This window comes from Camelus dromedarius, chromosome 2, assembly GCF_036321535.1.
Source record: "Camelus dromedarius isolate mCamDro1 chromosome 2, mCamDro1.pat, whole genome shotgun sequence".
Taxonomy (NCBI): Eukaryota; Metazoa; Chordata; class Mammalia; order Artiodactyla; family Camelidae; genus Camelus; species Camelus dromedarius.
The window spans coordinates 30,672,808-30,692,363 of NC_087437.1; the positions used below are offsets into that span (position 1 = coordinate 30,672,808).

The window sequence follows — 19,556 nt, forward strand, 5'->3', positions numbered from 1 at the left end:
TTTTCTTTCCTCACTGTCATAAATATCAGCTCTTCTGTATTTTCTCTGTGTAGTTCTGGGGTACACTTGCTTTCCGGATAGCATATTTTTCAGAATAGAAAATTCCTCAGCCCTTAATCTGATTAATTTACATATGAAAACATTCCATTGCTAGTAAACACGGACAAAACAAATTAGGTTCAAAAACCTATTCACCTAAGCTGGTATATATTCAAGCTACAATATTAAAACTTTAGGATGTTAAATGTAATGGCCAAAATAGCCACAGAGAAAACAGCTATAGAATTTACACAAAAGGAAATGAGAAAGGAATTTAAACATTTTGCTATGAAAAAATCAACACAAAAGACAGTAATGCAGGAAACAAGGAACCAAAAAAGCTATACAGCATAAAGAAAAGAAACAGCACAACAACATGTTAATCCTTCCTTATCAATAATCATTATAATGTAAATGGATTAAACTCTCCAATCAAAAGACAGATTGACAGAATAGATAAAAACTCATAACCCAACTATATGCTATCTATAAGAGACTCACTTGAGATCCAAAGACACAAAGAGCTTGAAAATGAAAGGACAGGGAAAAATATTCAATACAAATCATAACCAAAAGAGAGCAGGGGTGGCGATACTAAATTCAGATAACAGAGTTTAAATCAAAAAAAGTAATAAGAGACAAAGAAGGACATTATGTATTAATAGAAGTCTCAATACAGCAAGAAGATAAAGCAATTACAGACATTTATGCATCTAATGACAGACTATCAAGATATATACAGCACAAACTGACAGAACTGAAGGGAGAAAGAGACAGTTCTACAATAATACTTGAAACTTCAATACCTCACTCACAATGATGGATAGAACAACCAGACAGAATTAAGAAAACAGAGAATTTAAACAACACAATAAACCAACAAGATCTAACCGACACATACAGACACTGTATCCAACAACATATACATTCTTCTCAAGTGCATAGGGGACATTTTTCCAGGATAGATTATATTTTAGGCCACCAATTAAGTCTCAATAAAAAGATAGACAGCAGAAAGAAGGAAATAAGATGAGAGTGGATATGAAATAGAAGAACAATTGAGAAAAATCAATGAAGCCAAGTAGTTCTTTCAAAAAAAATCAAGAAAACTGACAAACCTTTAACTGGGTGGACAAAAAGAAAAAGAGGAGAGATCAGTACTAAATCAGAAAGCAAGGTGGGGGCATTACTACCTATTCTACATAAATAAAAGGGACTGTAAGAGACTACTGTAAACCACTGTACACCAACAAATTGGATACCTAGACGAAATGGACAAATTCCTAGAAACAAAAAACCGACCAAAACTAAACCACAAAGAAATAGAAAATCTGAATAGATTTATACTTAGCAAGGATATTGAATCAGTAATCAAAAATCTCTCAACAAAGAAAAGTCCTGGATTTGATGGCTTCACTGGTGAATTCTACCAAATATTTAAAGAACAAATACCAATCCTTCTCAAATTTTTCCCAAAAAATTGAAGTGGAGGGAACACTTCCTAACTCATTCTATGAGGCCAGCATAACACTGATAACAAAGCCAGACAAAGACACTGTAAGACGACTATAGACCATTATCTCTTATTTACATTGATGCAAAAATCTTCAACAAAATACAGTTGACCCTTGAACACCTTGGGTCTGAGATATGTGAGTGCACTTATATGTGGATTTTTTTTTCAATAGAGAAGTACTGTAGCGCTACACAATCTGCAGTTGGTTGAAACCACAGGTGCAGAACCTCGGATTTGGAGGGCCAGCTGTAAAGTTATACTCAAATTTTCAACTGCTTGGAAGGTCTGTGCCCTAACTCCTGCATTGTTCAAGGGCCACTAATAAATAAAATTCAACAGCATGTTAAAAGGATTATACATCATGACCAAGTGGGATTTATTCCTGGGATACAAGGATGGCTCAACGTATGAGAATTAATCAGTGTAATATGCTGTATCAACATAATGAAGAAAAAAAACCCACAATCATCTCAACTGATGCAGAAAAAGCATTCAACAAAATTCAACATTCTTTCATGATAAAAACATTCAACAAAACAGGAATAGAAGAAAACTACCTCAACATAATGAAAGCCATGTATGAGAAAGACCACACCAAATACTACATTCGATAATTAGAGACTGAAAGCGTTTCCTCTAAGGTCAGGAACAAGACACAGATGCCTGCCTTCGCTGCTTCTGCTCAACATAGTGTTAGGAAGTTCAAGCCAGAGCAACTAGGCAAAAAAAAAAAAAAAGAAAAAAGAAAGATAAAGAAAAGGCACCCAAATTGGACAGGAAGAAATAAAATTATCTCTGTTTTTAGATGATATGATCTTATATGTGGGAAACTTTAAAGATTTGCAGAAGAGCAGAGCAATACCACCCTTCTCACTAATTTCTTTTGCTTTGAAAAAGTTATTTTTCATAAAAACATGTCAATATGTAATAGAGTTTATCATATTTTAATGAGATATTTTTGAAGTTCCCAGATTTAATTTCTAATATGACAGCAGATGGAACCCAAATAAAAACTCTTTGGAGTCTTCAGTTTTTAAGAATGCAAAGCAACCTGAGAGCAAAGTCCAATTATGTTCATTTCTCTTGTCAGAGGTGGGTTTAGGATGGGTCTGCAATTGCATTTCTGGCCAAACTCCTGGAAACTTTTTCTTTGCTCTTAAAAAAAGAGTTTATAAGAAGAAACTCTGCTTCCTCTGGGCAGGGCTTCTCTGTGTTTGGAGCTGCCACAGATCTCTTTAACCCAAAGGTATCCAGCTACAGGACCAAGCCAACACGCCAAGAATGGCAGAACCAAGTCTCTGATGACATTACTGAGCCACTGAATTAACCAACTCTTGAAACTGCTCCACCTCAGATCTCTTGTGCATGAGAAAATGAATATTCTTTATTGTTTCAGGCACTGTTAGTATGGATCTGTGGTTTGCCCCAGAAAGCATTCTTAATGATTCAGCATTCGTTTTTTATCAAATGTAAAGGAGTTAAGACCCAAACTCACAGAAAAAAAGCACAGTAAGTTAATCCCTATGTTTGTGTTTTGTTCATTTATGAATCCTAGGTGCATTTAGCTGCATGTTGTGAATACCGATGGAAACATCACGACTCATCAGCTTCGACCTTTGCACTGTCGACATCCTTCTATGGACTGAGTATTTCCACTCTGCTCCAACAACGCCCTGGGTGAGGGATTACAGCCAGAGCAGCACAAGCTCATCACTCCTGGAGAAAAATTCGGGTGCAAGAGCAAGGAGGCAGCACTATTCCCCACATGGACAAGGGGATCATGTTCCTTTAAGACTGCTCAAAATGTGAACAAGGGAACCAAAGCCGTCAGCAAATCTAATACCCTCGATTTACAGAGAAGGAAACTGTGGCCAGAAAGGCCAAGCATGCCACGTGAGCAGCTTGAACCCAGCAGAAGAGGTGCCTTCAGACCAAGCACATGAATCACTGATCTTGTCAGCACCGCAGGACCATGAGAATAGGTTTAATCAAGAATGAGGCTCGGGCTCCACTTCCTTGAACCGTTCAGAGAGGGTCAACCCTGTTAAGTAAAAAAATAACTTCCCCTTGAATATCAATCAGTTCAGTTTCCAAACTGTGAATTAAGAAGAGAGAAAAAGCAGGAAAGAACTTAATACCGGGCACATAATTGGAACCCCAAAAGCATTTGTTAAACTAAAAGGGCTTCCTAACAAAGTAGGATTTTCTCTAATTCAAATAGGTGCTTCCCCAGCTACCTCATCTCTCTTAGGAAACTTCAGGCTGCTTTTGGAGACTTCTCAGATTGTGACACCAAATCCAGGCTCCTCAGAAGAAGCCTGCTCCTGAGTTCACACCAGCTCAACTTCCTACATGTTCTGTATGTTCGTTTACTTGGGGTGAGAGTGAGGAGGGGACAGAAAAGTGCTCGGGAGAGGTAAATAAAGAGACAGCAAGGAAAGTGGCTTTAAGCCTCAAAATTATGGGAAAATACAGTCTAATCCTTACACACACACATACACGCACAGTTCAAATTTAACATTCTAGGGAGGATATTGGTCGTGGGTCCTCTGCCTTTTAGCAAGAGAGTCTTCGTCACTGATGCCAGCCATCAGGTACTTGAGGCCTGTGATCCAGGTGCGGGCCTCCTCGGGATTGGAGGTGATGAGATCCAGGGACTCCATGTGGTTGCCATGGTAGATGGTGAAGCAGCAGCTGGGGTCGAAGCTCCCCTCAGCCTGTCTGTGGAATATCTCAGACTGTCGGCCCTCAGTGACTTTGTAAATGGAGTCAATAAGAACTGTGGGGGAAGGGGAAGACACAGTTATGTGGCAGGTGAAGATATGCGTACGGATTAAGAGAAAGAAAAGCCAGATCATCTTAAAATCTAAAAATAAGATGAACACATCCATCATCTGTGAGCTGTGGTGTGAAGTTCGAATGTGAAATACAAGCTTCATCGTTTCCTGCCAGGAACCTTCTCCACGTACCCCTTTACCTCTCCAGGGTGCTGGGTCGGGATGTGTTGAAATTTATGACAGTAAGACAGATAAGCCTGGTAGGGCAGGAAGACTGGGAGAAAAGGGGGCTATAATATGTCAAATGTGTGGTTTCTACATGTATGCAGGGAAAACATACAAAGACCTAGAGCCGACTTTGGCGACTTATAATACGCGTAAGATGACAGTTCAACGTCAAAGGGAAAAAAACACATTTGGTAGGAACTGAACAGCAGAGCTAAATGTGATTGGGATTTATAGAGAGAAAGCTGTGAGGGTGAAGGCAGAGCAGAGCTTAGAGAGGCGGGGGCGGGGAACCAGGTGGCGGCCCAGGGGAAGAGACATGAAGACACGGAAACGCTGGACCCGCAGCAGGGATGCTGAACAGGCTGTTTACGCTGGAGTGAGAAGCTCAAGAGGGAGAGTAACGGGAGACAAAGCTGGAAAGGTAGGTAGAGGCTAGATCTGGGGGAGCTGGAGTAAGACCAGAGATCAGCATTATTTAGGTGGGGCAGCCACTGCAGGTCTGCATCAGAGAAGCATTGGAAAGGAGGATTACTTTAGATTAAAACAGTTTTTTGTTTGTCTGCTTACTTGTTTTGGCACATGAATGAGAATTGTTGCATTTTTTTTAATATCTTCTTTGGGGGAGCAGCTAATTCGGTTTATTTTTCTACTTATTTAATGGAGGTACTGGGGATTGAACCCAGGACCTCATGCATGCTAAGCGCACGCTCTACCACTGAGCTGTACTCTCCCCCTTGAAGTGCTGCAATCACATTGATTGCCCATATACACCATCCACCCGTCTGCTCTGCCTTACTGGCAGAGTCCCAATTTTTCTCTCTTTCAAGTCATTCTCCACATGACTCATGGGGAAATGAGCCTGTGCCCAGCCCCAGGGCAACTTCTGGTGGGTCTAAGCCATTGGGGTGGCCCCATTGCTATGTCCTCTGACTGATTTAGTTGTGGGAACGTAACCCAGTTCTAACCAAGGAGACACGGGCACTCTGCTTTGAGGGAAGGGCCTGGGAAGGGGTTCTTCCTCTCTAAAAAAGAAAGAGATGGACCTTTTCTGCATCTTCACGATTCTAGCAGTTGTGAAGCCATGTTACTGCTGCCTTGATTACAAGGTCAACACACAAGGGACAGAGCCAAGATCACTCAGGGAAACAGAACTAGAGACTCAGCACCCCACACCTGTGGCCAGACAATCTCTGCGTTTCTTGTTATGCCAGAGAATAAATGTGTGCATTGTGTAAGCCTGATTTCATCCTGGTCATCTGTGACTTGGACAGGAAAGCATCTTAACTGACAGGGGCAGAAGAAATTACAGAGTGGAGACTGGTTAGGAGACTTCAAAACAGGCCACCAGAAAGTTGAAGAGAATTTGGGTCAATAAGATTCCTGTGAAAACAGGAAGGAAGGAGCAGACGAAGAGAGACGTGACGGAGGACCAAATGCAGACTTGGTGCTGAGTGTAAAAGGTGTGGGAGAGGCTTTACGGAGGAGGCAGATCAAAGCTATTTTACTTGATGTCATTAAAACAACTCTGTTATCTCATTCATCAGTGAACCGTGCTCAGAATATGGCCATATACATTAAATCCCATTGGATTTATAATGTCCTTCACTTTTTATAGGAAAATAAAAGGCCTTTAGTATAAAATCTCAATATCCCAACTGAAAAAAAATACATGTCTCCAATACAGGGGAAATATTACCATTTATTGCACTCATGGGTAAGAAAACTTTTACGGACTTAAATTCCCCCAAAATAATTAACAAAAGAATAAATGGTCATCACTTTTTTGGTCTCTCCACATTCTCTAACAACTGACCCTAAAACCTGCAAAAATAGGAAAGTTCTACAGATCTGAAGCTTCCACAGAGCCCACTCAGTTATAACCCATGTGTTACTGTGTTAAGCCAAGCAAAGAATCCAGAAGATGTCCTTACTTTTTGCCTTCTCGCTCTTCCGAGAGGGTCTCCATCGGAGGCGAGTCCGGTGCTCATCCAGGTAAAAGAGCCGGACGAGCCCTTTGGTCCCGCGCTTCAGTTTGATCATCTGTGTCCCCGACTGCATCACACTCATGCATCTTTCAACTGCAAACGAGATCACAGCACATTCAGCTCTCACCCAATGCACGTGTGCCCTGGTGTTCAGAAATCTTACTGTCAAATAAAACCTTTGACTCACACTCTCAAAACGCCAAGGACCACGAGACAAATTTAGAAGAGGTAATCTGGAAAGAGCAGTTCAAGAATTGATTCATCAGGCTTAAGCCAGTAAAAAGTCTTACTGACAGAAATAAAATTCTACTTCTAGATAAACAATGCATTACTGCTGCACAGAACATCTTTTGTTCTAACTGGCAACGCGCTTTTTGGTATAAGACCGACGGTAATTTGATACTTGAATTTATGTTCATAAAGCAAGTTCTCAGACTGCACATTAAATCTTGTGAGCTTTTACATAGCCAGCTGTAAAAACATCCTATGATAATACTTTAAAATGCAATTAACAAAAAACATGATTGGCAAAATGTTTCAGCAATTGTTGAAGGTGGATGATGGCAGTATATGGGTTTGTATTATTTCAATTTTAGGTATGCTTGAAAATAGCTAAACAAATCTTTTAAAATGTGATCAGAAAAAAATCAAGCTCTCACAATTGAACATAAAGTGTTTATTAATGAATTTAGCTGCTAGAATGTTCTACCTAGGGAAATAAATTGACTGAACTCAGGTAAAATCCAATCACTTATTACCCGTGTAAATGCTCTCATTTAAATTCTCTGCTTTGAGATGAACCTTGATGGAAGTGGGCATCTGCTGGTGTTGCCTGTTTCTCTTTCTTTGTTAATAGCACCCACTTTTCCTTTGGAAATACTTCTTTCCCATTTCATGTGCGTTTGGTGGCCTGTCACCTCAGTCAAGAAATGGGCACCTGACTTAACCTTAGAGCAAATCTGACTCCCTTCTAAGAAACACGCATCCTGAGTAGAACACTGAATGAAAACAGAACCGAACATTTCAAAGGCCAAGACTTAAGGGCTGCTGTTGACTGGCTGCCCCGAGATGTTACAGTTGTCACAGTTGCTCTTTCTGAGGCTAGCAAATTATTCCATTTTTCCCTGGGTTCTGCAAGTTACAGAATACTCTTCCAAATATCCTTCTTTTCATCGCATCACACAGAAACAGCTTCTGTTTCACTGACTAATATTCAGGCATAAATGTAACCATTAGAGCACCAGAAACAACCGGCTCTGTGTACCTACCTTATCAAGTAGTATGCTGTTAGGTCAAAGAACTGCAGTAAATAAACCTCAACAGTGTTAGACTTCAGCTTTTTTGGCTAACTTGTTTTTACTAGGAGAGAATTTGATCCCAAAGCTTAACACTGTGAGCACAGATTACTCAAGTTAACATCAATACAACCAATTTTCACTCTTCTTCCATGAAGAGCCTTTCCTTCCCCCAAGGAATGAAGGGAAGGACCACATAAAATTAAGGATGGTTTTAGGATTTGACACTGCCAGAAAGGAGAAGTATAGGTTGCTCTTATTCACTTTACCTGACATGTCAGACATGCAAGTAATAAAAATACTACTTAAGAAAACAAACACACAAACTTAAAATGCTTACTTTGAAGCACAGGACAAAATTTGAGATTTGGCTTTATGCACATTAGTAAAACTTACCCACCACTGAGCCCCATTCATTTAGGTAATGAGAGCCACAGATGTGAATTCTTGACAGCTACCCTGCCCATTCCACACCAGTAATTAGAAGTAGAAGAACAGAAGAGAGTCAGTGCATCAGGATAAAGTCATCAAGTCAAACCAAGCAAGCCAGACTCCCAGAAAAGTCTATTAGAGCTTCTGTGGCCACTGACATTAGGTCTCATCAGGAAACAGATATTTACAGAGCAACCCCTACTCCAGGGTTATGTAATGAGGCAAAGCAGACAACAAGGAGACTCTGTCTTGGATTTAAAGAGGTTAAATTTTAAGAGAATGAAATCTCTAAAGAGATATTTTATTAATGGCAGTTTAGAGCTGTGGTCAAGAACACAGAATTTGGATCTAGACATCCTGGGACAGAATTCCAGATCCGCCATATACTAGCTCTATGACCTTGGGCACAGTATTTAATCTCTCGGTGCCTGTTTCTTCATCTATAAAATAGGAATAATATCATTTACCCCTTGAAATGTTAAGGGCTGAATGAGTTAATTCATGTAAAGTACTAAAAACAGTAGCTATTAGTATAGTTTTATTATTGAAATTAAAAAAAAATGCCAAGACAAAAATACATGTGGGAGTACCTGGTAAAAGAGAATATGATGTGCTCCAATGGAGAGAAGTGTAATAACCCAATGGTAATAAAACAGTCAGTGGAGATTTGGGGACAGGAAAGAGCAGGGCTATGATCAGAGGATAGGGAAAGATGACCCTCTGTCCTTGGTACCTAAAAGGGAATTAACAGGATACATGATTTGGGGGGCTGGATAAGACTAGGTGTGGGGGGTTGGGAATGCCAGATAATAAGATTTTAATCCAACAGCAATGCAATGAGATTTACAAGATACTTCTGAGCAATGGAGGGGGTGGGATAAAAGATATAATTCAGAAAGATGTTTGGGAAGAGAGAATAAAATGAATTGTTTACATCAGGGAGGAAAACTGAATTAACTGCACCATCAAAGATCTAGAGCAAGGACTGCAGACCTCTTACAAGGACTGTCTACATCCGACACAGTGCCCTATTCTTTGTTCACACTGCACCTCCCTTCCCTCTGTTTTTCCCAGCCCCATTTCTTTTTCCTGAAATGGAATCCCTATGACTACAACATCAACATTTTAACAGGAAAAGCACAAAGATATAAAAGTTTAATCTGTTACGTGAGCTACTAAATACCACCTACCACTTGACAAGCATCATCCAAAGAAATGCAACCATTTTAGAAAGTGGGATCCAAGCCCTCAGAAACGGAGTGCACCTGAATAATATATTAAATGTTCACTAGCTTCACATTTATCCCACCAACTCAGCCACGGGCTAAGACGCCAGCATCATCCACTGCAGCAAGCAAGTATACATAGTCAAAACGTCCTTGGCAGGGCTGGCATCTGAAACAACGTGCTACTTAAATTATTTACGTAGCTGCCTTATGCTTTCTCCATGATGTTCCCTATCACACAGAAACACCATTTGGTTAAAGTAAAATTGAAAAATCAAGTCCAGGAAAGTCTTGAGACTTCTCCCTTCCTCAAACCTGGGAGTAGTCAGTCCACTAGAGCTGTACAGCTAACCAGAGACGGAGCCCCCCAGCCATTCCTCATAACTCATCCCTCTGAGTAATAATCACCCATGTCCAAGACGAAATATTCTTCCAGTGTCATCTAAGTTACTTCAGGGTCAGCATAATTTCTCCATGTTCTGTCTTCAGTTGAGATAGATAACAGTAATTACCACTCTCTATAAAAGTCATTCTCCAGCCATGCTGGATCAGTAGATTCCATAAAATCAGATGAGAAACAAGGGAACAAAGGCAAGACTCCAGTGGCAGGTGAACAAGGGAAGCGTTCCGGAGGCGTCAGATTAAGTAACCTCATCACACATTCCGAGTACTGGAAGGTGTCTGCGGCTAGTCTGTAATACAGGCTACAAATTCAGGCAGATACCAACAATCTCTCTGATCCCATATTCTCCCTCTGGTATCCTTAATATTTTTAGAAAAGTTTATTTGGATAGAGTGCAGCAATGTTCAAGAATGTTAAGGGAAAGAACCTACTGTACAGCACAGGGAACTATATTCAATTTCTTATAATGACATAATGGAAAAGAATCTGAAAAGAAAAAATATGTATGTATGTTTATGTATAACTGAATCATTTTGCTGTACACTTGAAACTAACATTGTAAATCAACTACACTTCAATAAAAATTAAAAAAAAAAAATAAGAAAGAAACAGGCATTCGCCCATTATATAACACACACACTGTTCTTGTCCATTATGCCCCAGATCTCAATATGAACACAAATTTGACGTACTGGTTGCAATCCTGATATTTCAGCCATTTGGCACTCTGCTTTTTTTCATTTGTATTATAAACAGTTTTCCATGTCTCTACACCATCTTAATAATTATTTTAATTGCTGCCTAACAGAATAGCATAAATATTTAAAGAGCAGAACAGATGAGTAGGGAATTACATTTCCAACATTATTACATAATTAGAGTTTTAAAACTCTTAACAGAGTCTCATCTGTAAAATGAAAGGCACAACAAAGCGCTCTATGACGTCCTTTAGAATTCAACTCTTTAAAAGGATTAAATCAATCGTTTCTGCCACAGTCAGTTTAAAATGAGTAAAGTTCCTCGGGGGTTATCAGCTCACTAAGTTCCTCAAGCAGAAAATGCTGTTTAAAAATACACTTCTGAGTTGAAGTACTGTGATAGAAAGTACCATTTGGGGGAGGGGGGTGGGTTCCCAACATTCCTACTCAGGCTAGATGGCATCCAAGAGGGTTTACTTCTTCAAGCCAAGGTTGAATGAGAGATAACCACATCCTGTTAGGAATGCCATACATGCCACCTGATGGTGATCTGTTTTAGCAGCTTTGAAATATAGCTTACATACATGAAAATTCAGCTGTTTTTGAAAGGTACAGCTTCATGACTCTGGTATATTTAGAGCTGTGTGAGGATCTAAACTGAGACTGTTTCCATCACGCCCATCGGCAGGCACTTCCCACTTTCAGCCACAGCCCTAGACGACCCCTGACCTACTTTCCCATGTCTGCACGTAGGCCTTTTCTGAATGTTTCAAATAAATGAAAATCGTGCATTATGTGGCCTCTGTCACTCAGCATAATGTTTCTGAGGTTCCCGTGGTGACTGTGTTCATTTATTCTGTCTTCTCTTTCCGCTATTCCCCTGACATCACATTAAACTCTTCTACCGCTGCTTAGGGTGAAAATGATGCAGAATGAGAGATGGGCTGAATATATAACATACACATGCACACAATGGAGTACTACACAACTATAAAGGATAAGAGGATCTCTGTGAACTGATGCGGAGTTTCCAGGAGTAAGTGAAGGAGGCAAAGTGTAAGCAAGCATGTATACATATACAGTATGCTACTTTTTACATAACAAAGGATGGGTCTTTTTTTAAATATATAAATAGCTGCTTATCAATACAAACAGAAACACAAGAAGGATAACCCAGAAAACAATAAAGCTGGTTACCTCTAAGCGTGAGAGAGAACTGAGTAAAAAGATAAGAAAGGCAGTGACACCTCTCTTAGTATCCTGTATGTTCAAAATTAAAATTCAACCAATGAGAATGAGAGGAGGGGAAATAAACACAAAAAGTGAACAAAAACATACACACGCACACACCAAGCTACTTGTGTATGGATTTGTATGTTTGTGGATATAGATACCCACGTACGTTTCTTAGCTCTGTTCTTTTAAAGGCCAAGAAGCAAAATCACCTCCACCAGTAATAACCACACTTGGTGCCCTGCTCATTCTCTACTTTAAAGGTCACTTTGAAATGGTTTCTCACACACAGGGTCACAGCCATGCTTGTGTTGAGGTCATACAAAAATATCACTTGCACTCTTTTGTCAACGCACCTATTCTGGGACACTGATCAACAAACTGTGCATTAGCGAGCAAAAAAAAAAAAAAGTCCAAATCTTCTGCAAGAGAATCTTTTCAGCAGAAAGGTACATGAAAAATGTGAATTGATGTCTTGCCAGCTTCCACAGATCAGAGTAAATCTGTGTAACTAAAAGGGATTAGTTTCTGAAAACAATTTCATTTCTATCTGAAAAGGGTGCCAAATAATGCAGGTAATGTCTCTGTCAAAGGAAGGAGAGGGAGATTGCCCCGAAGCATCAGAACAGAAGTAAAGGGTATGCTAAATTCTCAGCACAGACCAAAAACGTATTTCGGGACCTGGTACTTGGTGAGCACTGAGACCTCTTGGTGATGGGCTGGATGATAATGGGTCCAGGCTCAGGGGCAGAAGGAGGGCTAGCAGAAAGAGTTCTGGTTTGGGTTCGGTCGCTAGCCAGCTGTGTAAAATTCAGAAGGTCACAGTGTATCGCTGATTATTTCACTTCCCTCAACCCAGAAATGCCTTTTCCTCTAAGTTCTGTGAGTCTATAAACAGCTGATGTGGCTTTCACAAGTATTATTTTATCTTTCCATACGCTGAGAGCCTCATTCATCCAGAAGCCTATTAGAATAACTTGAAAGAAAAACAAAAAACCTGATTAACATCTGGATATCTTACAACAGACACGAATTCTCCAAGTGACCGTTATATAAAATATAACTGCTCTCACAAGGAATGGCGTCAACTTGAAACACTCTTCTTTGCCAGTAATAAGGCCTCAAAGTCAAATAATAGCTTATGACTAAGTGTGCTTTCAAACAGCGTAGAGAGCGCCACGCTCATTAAGTCATGATTCTTCCCACTGAAGAGCAAACAATGCAGAGTTCATTGATTTTTTTTTTTTTCATTGCCTAAATCACTCCTGGGAGAAGATAAGATTATCTGAAAGGCTTTTAGAAACTAATTGGTTAGCAGTAACATTTTGGAACTTGTTTGCCAACTCTACCTGCACATAGTCTGCAAGGTTATTAATACGTATGGGAGGATTTAGGTCAAAGAAAGGGTGAAATGAATTAATCAGTAACTTTTTAAATGTCAGAACCTTTTTTCTATTTTATAAAGCCTTTCACATAATACTTTCCTTTTTATTAAGACCCATTTTATATTCAACAGTAGTTTCTGTCCCATATTGGTTGGCCCTGAGAAACAAATGAAATACAAACAAGAATTCATAACAATACAGTTTTGTTGGTTTTACTTGATGTTATCCCATGAGGAAGGGGGATGTGAATTAATTTTTAAAATTCTAAATTTGGTCCCATCTACCACGTAAAGCGTTTTCTATGTCAACATAAGATCAGAAATGACGATGTCGTCACCATTCCACAGTATGGTTTGTTATGAGATACATATATATATAAAGGACTACAGGTCCTGCTCTGTCATTTACTTAGTGATATGACGAACTGGCTATGTGGGAGCAAAATTCCCAAGCTACAACAGATACGATTGTATTTGTAGTTCTCCACCCTGGCTACACATTAAAATCACTTGGGGACCTTCTTTAAAGTGTTGATCACAGATCCCCACCACATGTCAATTAAATCAGCATCTCTCAGGATGGAGCTGGACGGAGCATCTATTTTATTCGTTGGTTTGTTTAAACTTCCCAGAGTCTACTGTGCACCCAGACTGAAGACTGCTGACATAACATTAGGTGACTTATTCCTCTTAAGATCTCTGTGAAGTAAGTGGAGATAACTAACTGCCTCTCACTGTAGAGTCAGAGAAATGAAGAACCTGTCTGAGGTCATAAAGCTAGGCAGCACCAGAACCAGGTTTAAATCAGGTGCCCTGTGCCCTCGGGCAGCTCTCCTTCCATCTCACCACATGGAAAGTCTGCCTTCAAGTCCTGCCCAGGCCACTAACTGGCCCATCACTGATAAACCTTTCCAACACCTCTGACTCCAGTTTTCTGATCTATAAAAATAACTAATCGGTTTGCTGGTTCCTTAGACCCCTTCAACCAAATACTTAAAGTCTGTAATACACCAGGTCTAGCTTTTAGAAACTTTATATATCACAGTGATACTACTTCACATGAATACAAGACTGGTATGTAGTATGTAAAAATAACAATAAAATAGGGGATGCAATGGAAAAAATTAAGGACAAAAAGGAATGGGGCTGGGGGATGTGGCACGGATCAGCTGAACTCCAGAGGAGACAGTCTGAGCCTGACCCCCGAAGACCGTGATGAGAGCGCTTGGTGCCTTTTTTAAATGGTTCTTGTTCCAGGTCTGTGTACATTTTTAATCCCCACTTAGCACATGTAAACAGTAGCTGTGAGTACTCTAAAGGAATTATACTCTGTTTACCACCTTAAAAACTAGACCTCAGTATTTGTTTTCAGTAACTAGAAAGCCAGTTTCATTTATTGCTTACTCCTAACCTTCTTGGTTGTTTCCTGGGTGATGCTGGGCAAAGGGACTTAGTGAGATTTAACCTTCCCTAAAGCCAGTAACATATTTTCTCTTAGTTCTACGAGAACTGTCATGTCAAAGCACAAAAGCATGTCTACTGGGAGCATGTTAAAAAGAATAAGAAGTTTACTAGACCACACATTAATTTCAGAATACTAGCTTCTTGTCTGACTTGAGCTAACGCTCAAGATAGACATATACACGGCTGTTAGGAGATCAAAGCCCAGTGAGGTCCTTGAACAAATCCAACTTCTCCTAAGGCAGCAACCAGTCTCCAGGGTTGGCTTTAAGATACAGACCCCCAGACTATGTCTGGGAAATCCTTGTGAGACAAGAAGGAAAGGGGCAGGACACAGCCATTAAAGCAATGTCACAGCAATTAACACCAAGATGGCAGAAGATTCAACTCCCGGTAGGCCTTGAGGCCCAAGATGGCAGGAGATCTGACTTCTAGTAGACCTTGAACTGCATTATATGCTCATTGCATTATGTTACCATGGGAAATGACACACCCATAGGCACCATGACGGTTCTGAGGCTGACCATAAACGGTCAAAAAGTGGGTAGTGGTCCATTTCCTAGGAATCCCAGCCCTTTCCCCAAAGTAGCTGGAATAATCCTCCCACTTGTTAGCATCTAAAGTTATCAAGCCCATAAAAACTAACCACCCCACACCGAAAGGCCACTCTCCCTTCTGAGTGAGAGAGGGCCCACGGCCTCTCTATGGAGTGTGTATCCACTTTTACTTTAAATGAAACACCCACCCCCATGTCTCGTGGCCTCTCACTCCTGCACCTTCCGAGATGGCTTACACTTCGTGTACGACTGGCGTATGTATCTAACTTTTACTTTGAACTAAGCACCCAACCCCCACACCTCATGGCCTGTCTCTTCGGAGACAGCCAGCACTCCGTCTATGGAGTATGTATCTCTCTGAATAAATCTATCTTTACTCGCTGTGGCTCACCTTTGAATTCCTTCCTGCACAAAGCCAAGGACCCACACTTGGCAGGGCACGTCCCAGGGACTCCTCTTGTCCCGCATTCATTTTCCTGTATCACTTGTTGCTTGAGAATCTGCATTTTAAAACCTCTCCCAGGTAATTCTGAGGCCCATTTAAGTTTGGAAACCACAGCTCCAGGCACCACTACTGCCCACCTTGCCTGTTTAGCATGTGGTCAGTGGGAGCCAGTTTCCCAGTTCAGCGCTGGACTTAAATTCAGAGTCATTTTGGTGAAAGAAGTAAAGGCTTACTAGCTCGGCTGTATGTCAGGATGTCAGCACAAGGTCTCATCCCCTACTGATAAAATAGGAAATGTCCCAGTTTAAGCGAGGGTTAAGAGATACGAAATTCCGGCTTTCAAGTAATCATTATCAGTTATTTCTCTATCACCTCTTGTCCCCTTGGGGGATGGTCAGTACCTCACAATTTCAGATGTGTTCTAACTGGTGCATAGCTGCTAAGTAGGACAGAGGTGCTTTCTTAGTTTTGAGCCCATGACCAGTCAGCATTTTACCTGCTCTCACCCATACCCCATCCAGAGTCATCTCTATGAAAAGCAAGATACCTCAACAGGAAACTCACACAGTGGGCTCCACACACTAACATAGTACAAGTATTTACTGAAGTTGTTATCGTCTCATTCATTTCTCAAAGTCACTGTACACACTTTCCACCTACCTCTTGCATGGATTTTAATTGAAATTTAAAAGAGAAAATGTATTTTGTAATCCAAAAATTTCATATACACCCAACAGTTCCCAATTCTTACACTCAAGCCCCTATTTCCCTCACCAACTATTGGTTAACAGAGTTGATTTTTTGCTGTTTTTGGCAAAAAAAGTCAAGAAAGTTTAACTGATTTCAGGCAAACTGTCCTACTTTTGTACACAGAAGTTCTGCTTCTGTGTGCCTGCAAGGCTTTCTGTCTGAGTCAAATAACAGACAACGGAGGAAGGGATCACATTTTCTAGAAAACAAAGCACTGCCCCGCCCCCAAGCCTTTGTTGTCTTCAGGCCATTGGTCTCCCAGGGGCTCAAGGTTTCAGACCACCTGCTGAGTTGAAGCACAGCCAGCTGGCAATCAAGTTGTAAGGCATTTAAAGCAAACACCTCGTTTCTGTAGCAGGTGTTTTGAGGGGGTGGGCAGGAATCCATGCTAAAAAAATATGTAAAAATAGATATTCCCTGTGGTGAGGAAAGTGCCTGGAGAACCCCCTCAGGTTTATTTTTCAAAAATTATTTGTCCCCATCCAAATCCTAGTCCTAATACCAAAAGCTCTCCTCTTTTTTTTTTTTTTAAATGCCACATAAACATCACTAAGTAGCTGAGCATTCACCACAGCCTATTTGTGGCACTCTGATTAGAGTCGCTATCCCAAATCACTGCACTATAGATCTTAAAATCATTTTTCTAAAGTAGAAAGACCTAAAAATGGGAGAGCGATGAAAAAAACTTAAAACTCCTTTTAAGCAAAATTCGCATGTGTAATCAGAGTAGATGTGCTTATAAAGTTTCTAAATAGTCAATCCCAGAAAAAAGGCCAGCATTAAAACCAAAACTATCTGGTAACAAGATTTCTTGAGTCTCTGCATTCAGAAATAATGACACGCCTTCACACACACACGTATGAGAACACAAACATTTACACACTTCTGCAGCAGTGCGAGGGTGACTTCCAAGCAAGAGTAAACAGGGCTGAAAAGTGTCTACAATCATCCTGATTGGTGGGGTGGATCCTGGGAGGCATACAGCAATTGACAAGGGACAGAAAAAAATGTCAGGGAGGGCAGGGAGGGTATTGGGGGTGGGTCAAGAGAGAGTAGGAAATATAAACACAAGGGTGGCAGGGACAAGAAGGAGCAACTGGAAGCAAACCTTGATGGTGAAGAAGAGAGTAAGAAAGAACCAAAGGAGGAAAAAACAGCTGTAGTCCAGGAAGAAAGTAAGAGGTTGGCAGGAGAGTTGACACCTGACAGCCATCTTAATGTCAGAAGCATAGGGTGCTAGGAGAGTCATATGTGACATCAGTAGGTCAGTGGAATGCAGGACCCATTTCAGACTGCAGTCTATACAATTTCAAGCACATAAGCAATATCATGTAACTATGTCGGTCCTCATAGAAGCTCCCCCAGAGCAGGGCTTTTACACTTTCTATGATACAGGCAAAGGACAAAAGCCCTAATGGAAAAGGATGATCAGTTTAACTGCATCTAAAAATATCTACATAAGCCAAAAATACAATTCAAAATAAGCAAAGACTAAGAGAAAACATTTGCAAAGAGACATAACAGAAAAAGGATTAATATCCATAAAGGGTTCCTGAAAGTCAATAAGCAAAAGGATAAGAGGAGACAATTCACAGAAGAAATGACCAATAAATAGAGGAAAATGCTTAACCTTCCTCATGGTTAAAAGTTTAAAGTCAAAAGTGAAATACTTTGAAAAGCACAAATTTTAATATAAAAAAAAGCAATTGTGGATGAAGTTCCAAGGCTGATAATAAGGTCATAACTTAGGTAACATTACTTGCATCAATTTAGCAATGTTTGTCTAAATTTAAAATAAACGTGCATTTTGACCTTGCAATCACAGTACCAGGGATTTATCCTGTACGGATATTGGAATAATAAAGCAAGAGATAGAGAGAGGTAACATGGCTGATCATTGCCACTTTGTTTGTAATTGTCTAAAAACCAACTAGAAATCATCTAAACATCCACGAGACCTGATTAAATAAATTATGAGTCAATCATAAAAATAGTATGATGTCATTAAAAATAATACCATACATCTAAATTTGCCAAAATGGACAGCTGTCCAAGATTCACATTAAGTGAATAAAAAGTTACAAAGCAGTATTTACAGCACCATGATTCTACTTGAGTTTTCTAATATATATATATATATATATATATATGTTATATAGTCTTGGAAATTTTCTGAAATTTGTGGAAAGGAAATGGTATTTAAAGAGGAAGAGACAAGAGTTCTTCAATTTCCACCTTAAAGCCTTCTGTATTGTTAAAGAATTTTCTTGTCTTTGCCATGAGCAAGTATTGCTTTGAAAAAGAATTTTTTTAACATATGGAAGGTGTCATATTTACTTTAAAATTGCACATAATTTGCTAGAGCAAGCAAAAGAAAATATTGCCACTCCTTTGTAATTTTGCTATCTGCAAATATGATGTAGCAAAAAGAAAGCCAAAAGACCTGCATACAAATCCTGGATTCATTTCTCAGTCACACTGTCACCAGGCAGCTGACTCTGGGCCAGTCACCTCACATGTTCAACACAAGCATCATGGTAAAGATTCAGTGGGATAAAGTATAAAAAGTGTCTTGCAGATGACTGTTTACAGAGGTTTTGGTATGTTTATACAATGGAATACTATTCAGCCATAAAAAATAAAATAATGCCATTTGCAGCAACATGGATGGACCTGGAGATCATCAAGTGAAGTAAGTCAGAAAGAGAAAGAAAAATACCATATAATATCACTTATATGTGGAATATATATTTTTAAAAAAGCACAAATAAATTTATTTACAAAAAAGAAACAGACTCAGAGATAGAAAACAGACTTAAGGTTACCAGAGGGGGAAAAGGGGTGGGGACGGGAGTTAGAGATTTGCAGATACTAACTACTATATATAAAACAGATAAACAAGTTTATACTATATAGCACAGGGAACTATATTCAGTATCTTGCAGTAACCTATAATGAAAAAGAATGAAAAGGAATATATGTAGATACACATATGACTGAAACATGCTGTACACCAGAAATTAACACAACATTGTAAACTGACTATACTTCAATTTTAACAAAGGTGTCTTGTTCAATTCTCAGCACACATTACACCTTCAACAAAACTAGTTTCTTTCCCTCTTCC

General features: G+C 39.8%; 1 protein-coding gene across 1 annotated transcript in view; it reads right to left on the reverse strand.

Annotated features, from left to right (window-relative positions):
• Positions 1-3,943: 3,943 nt before the first annotated feature.
• The window catches only part of LOC135322634 (1-phosphatidylinositol 4,5-bisphosphate phosphodiesterase eta-1-like), a 113,540-nt gene continuing 97,927 nt past the window's right edge, over positions 3,944-19,556 (reverse strand). Inside the window, exons 3-4 of the mRNA XM_064492178.1 lie at positions 6,492-6,638; positions 3,944-4,334 (exon numbers count right to left, since the gene is read on the reverse strand). Coding sequence (XP_064348248.1) covers positions 4,078-4,334; positions 6,492-6,638 — 404 coding nt within the window. The 3' untranslated portion in view covers positions 3,944-4,077. The remainder of the gene's footprint in view (positions 4,335-6,491; positions 6,639-19,556) is intronic.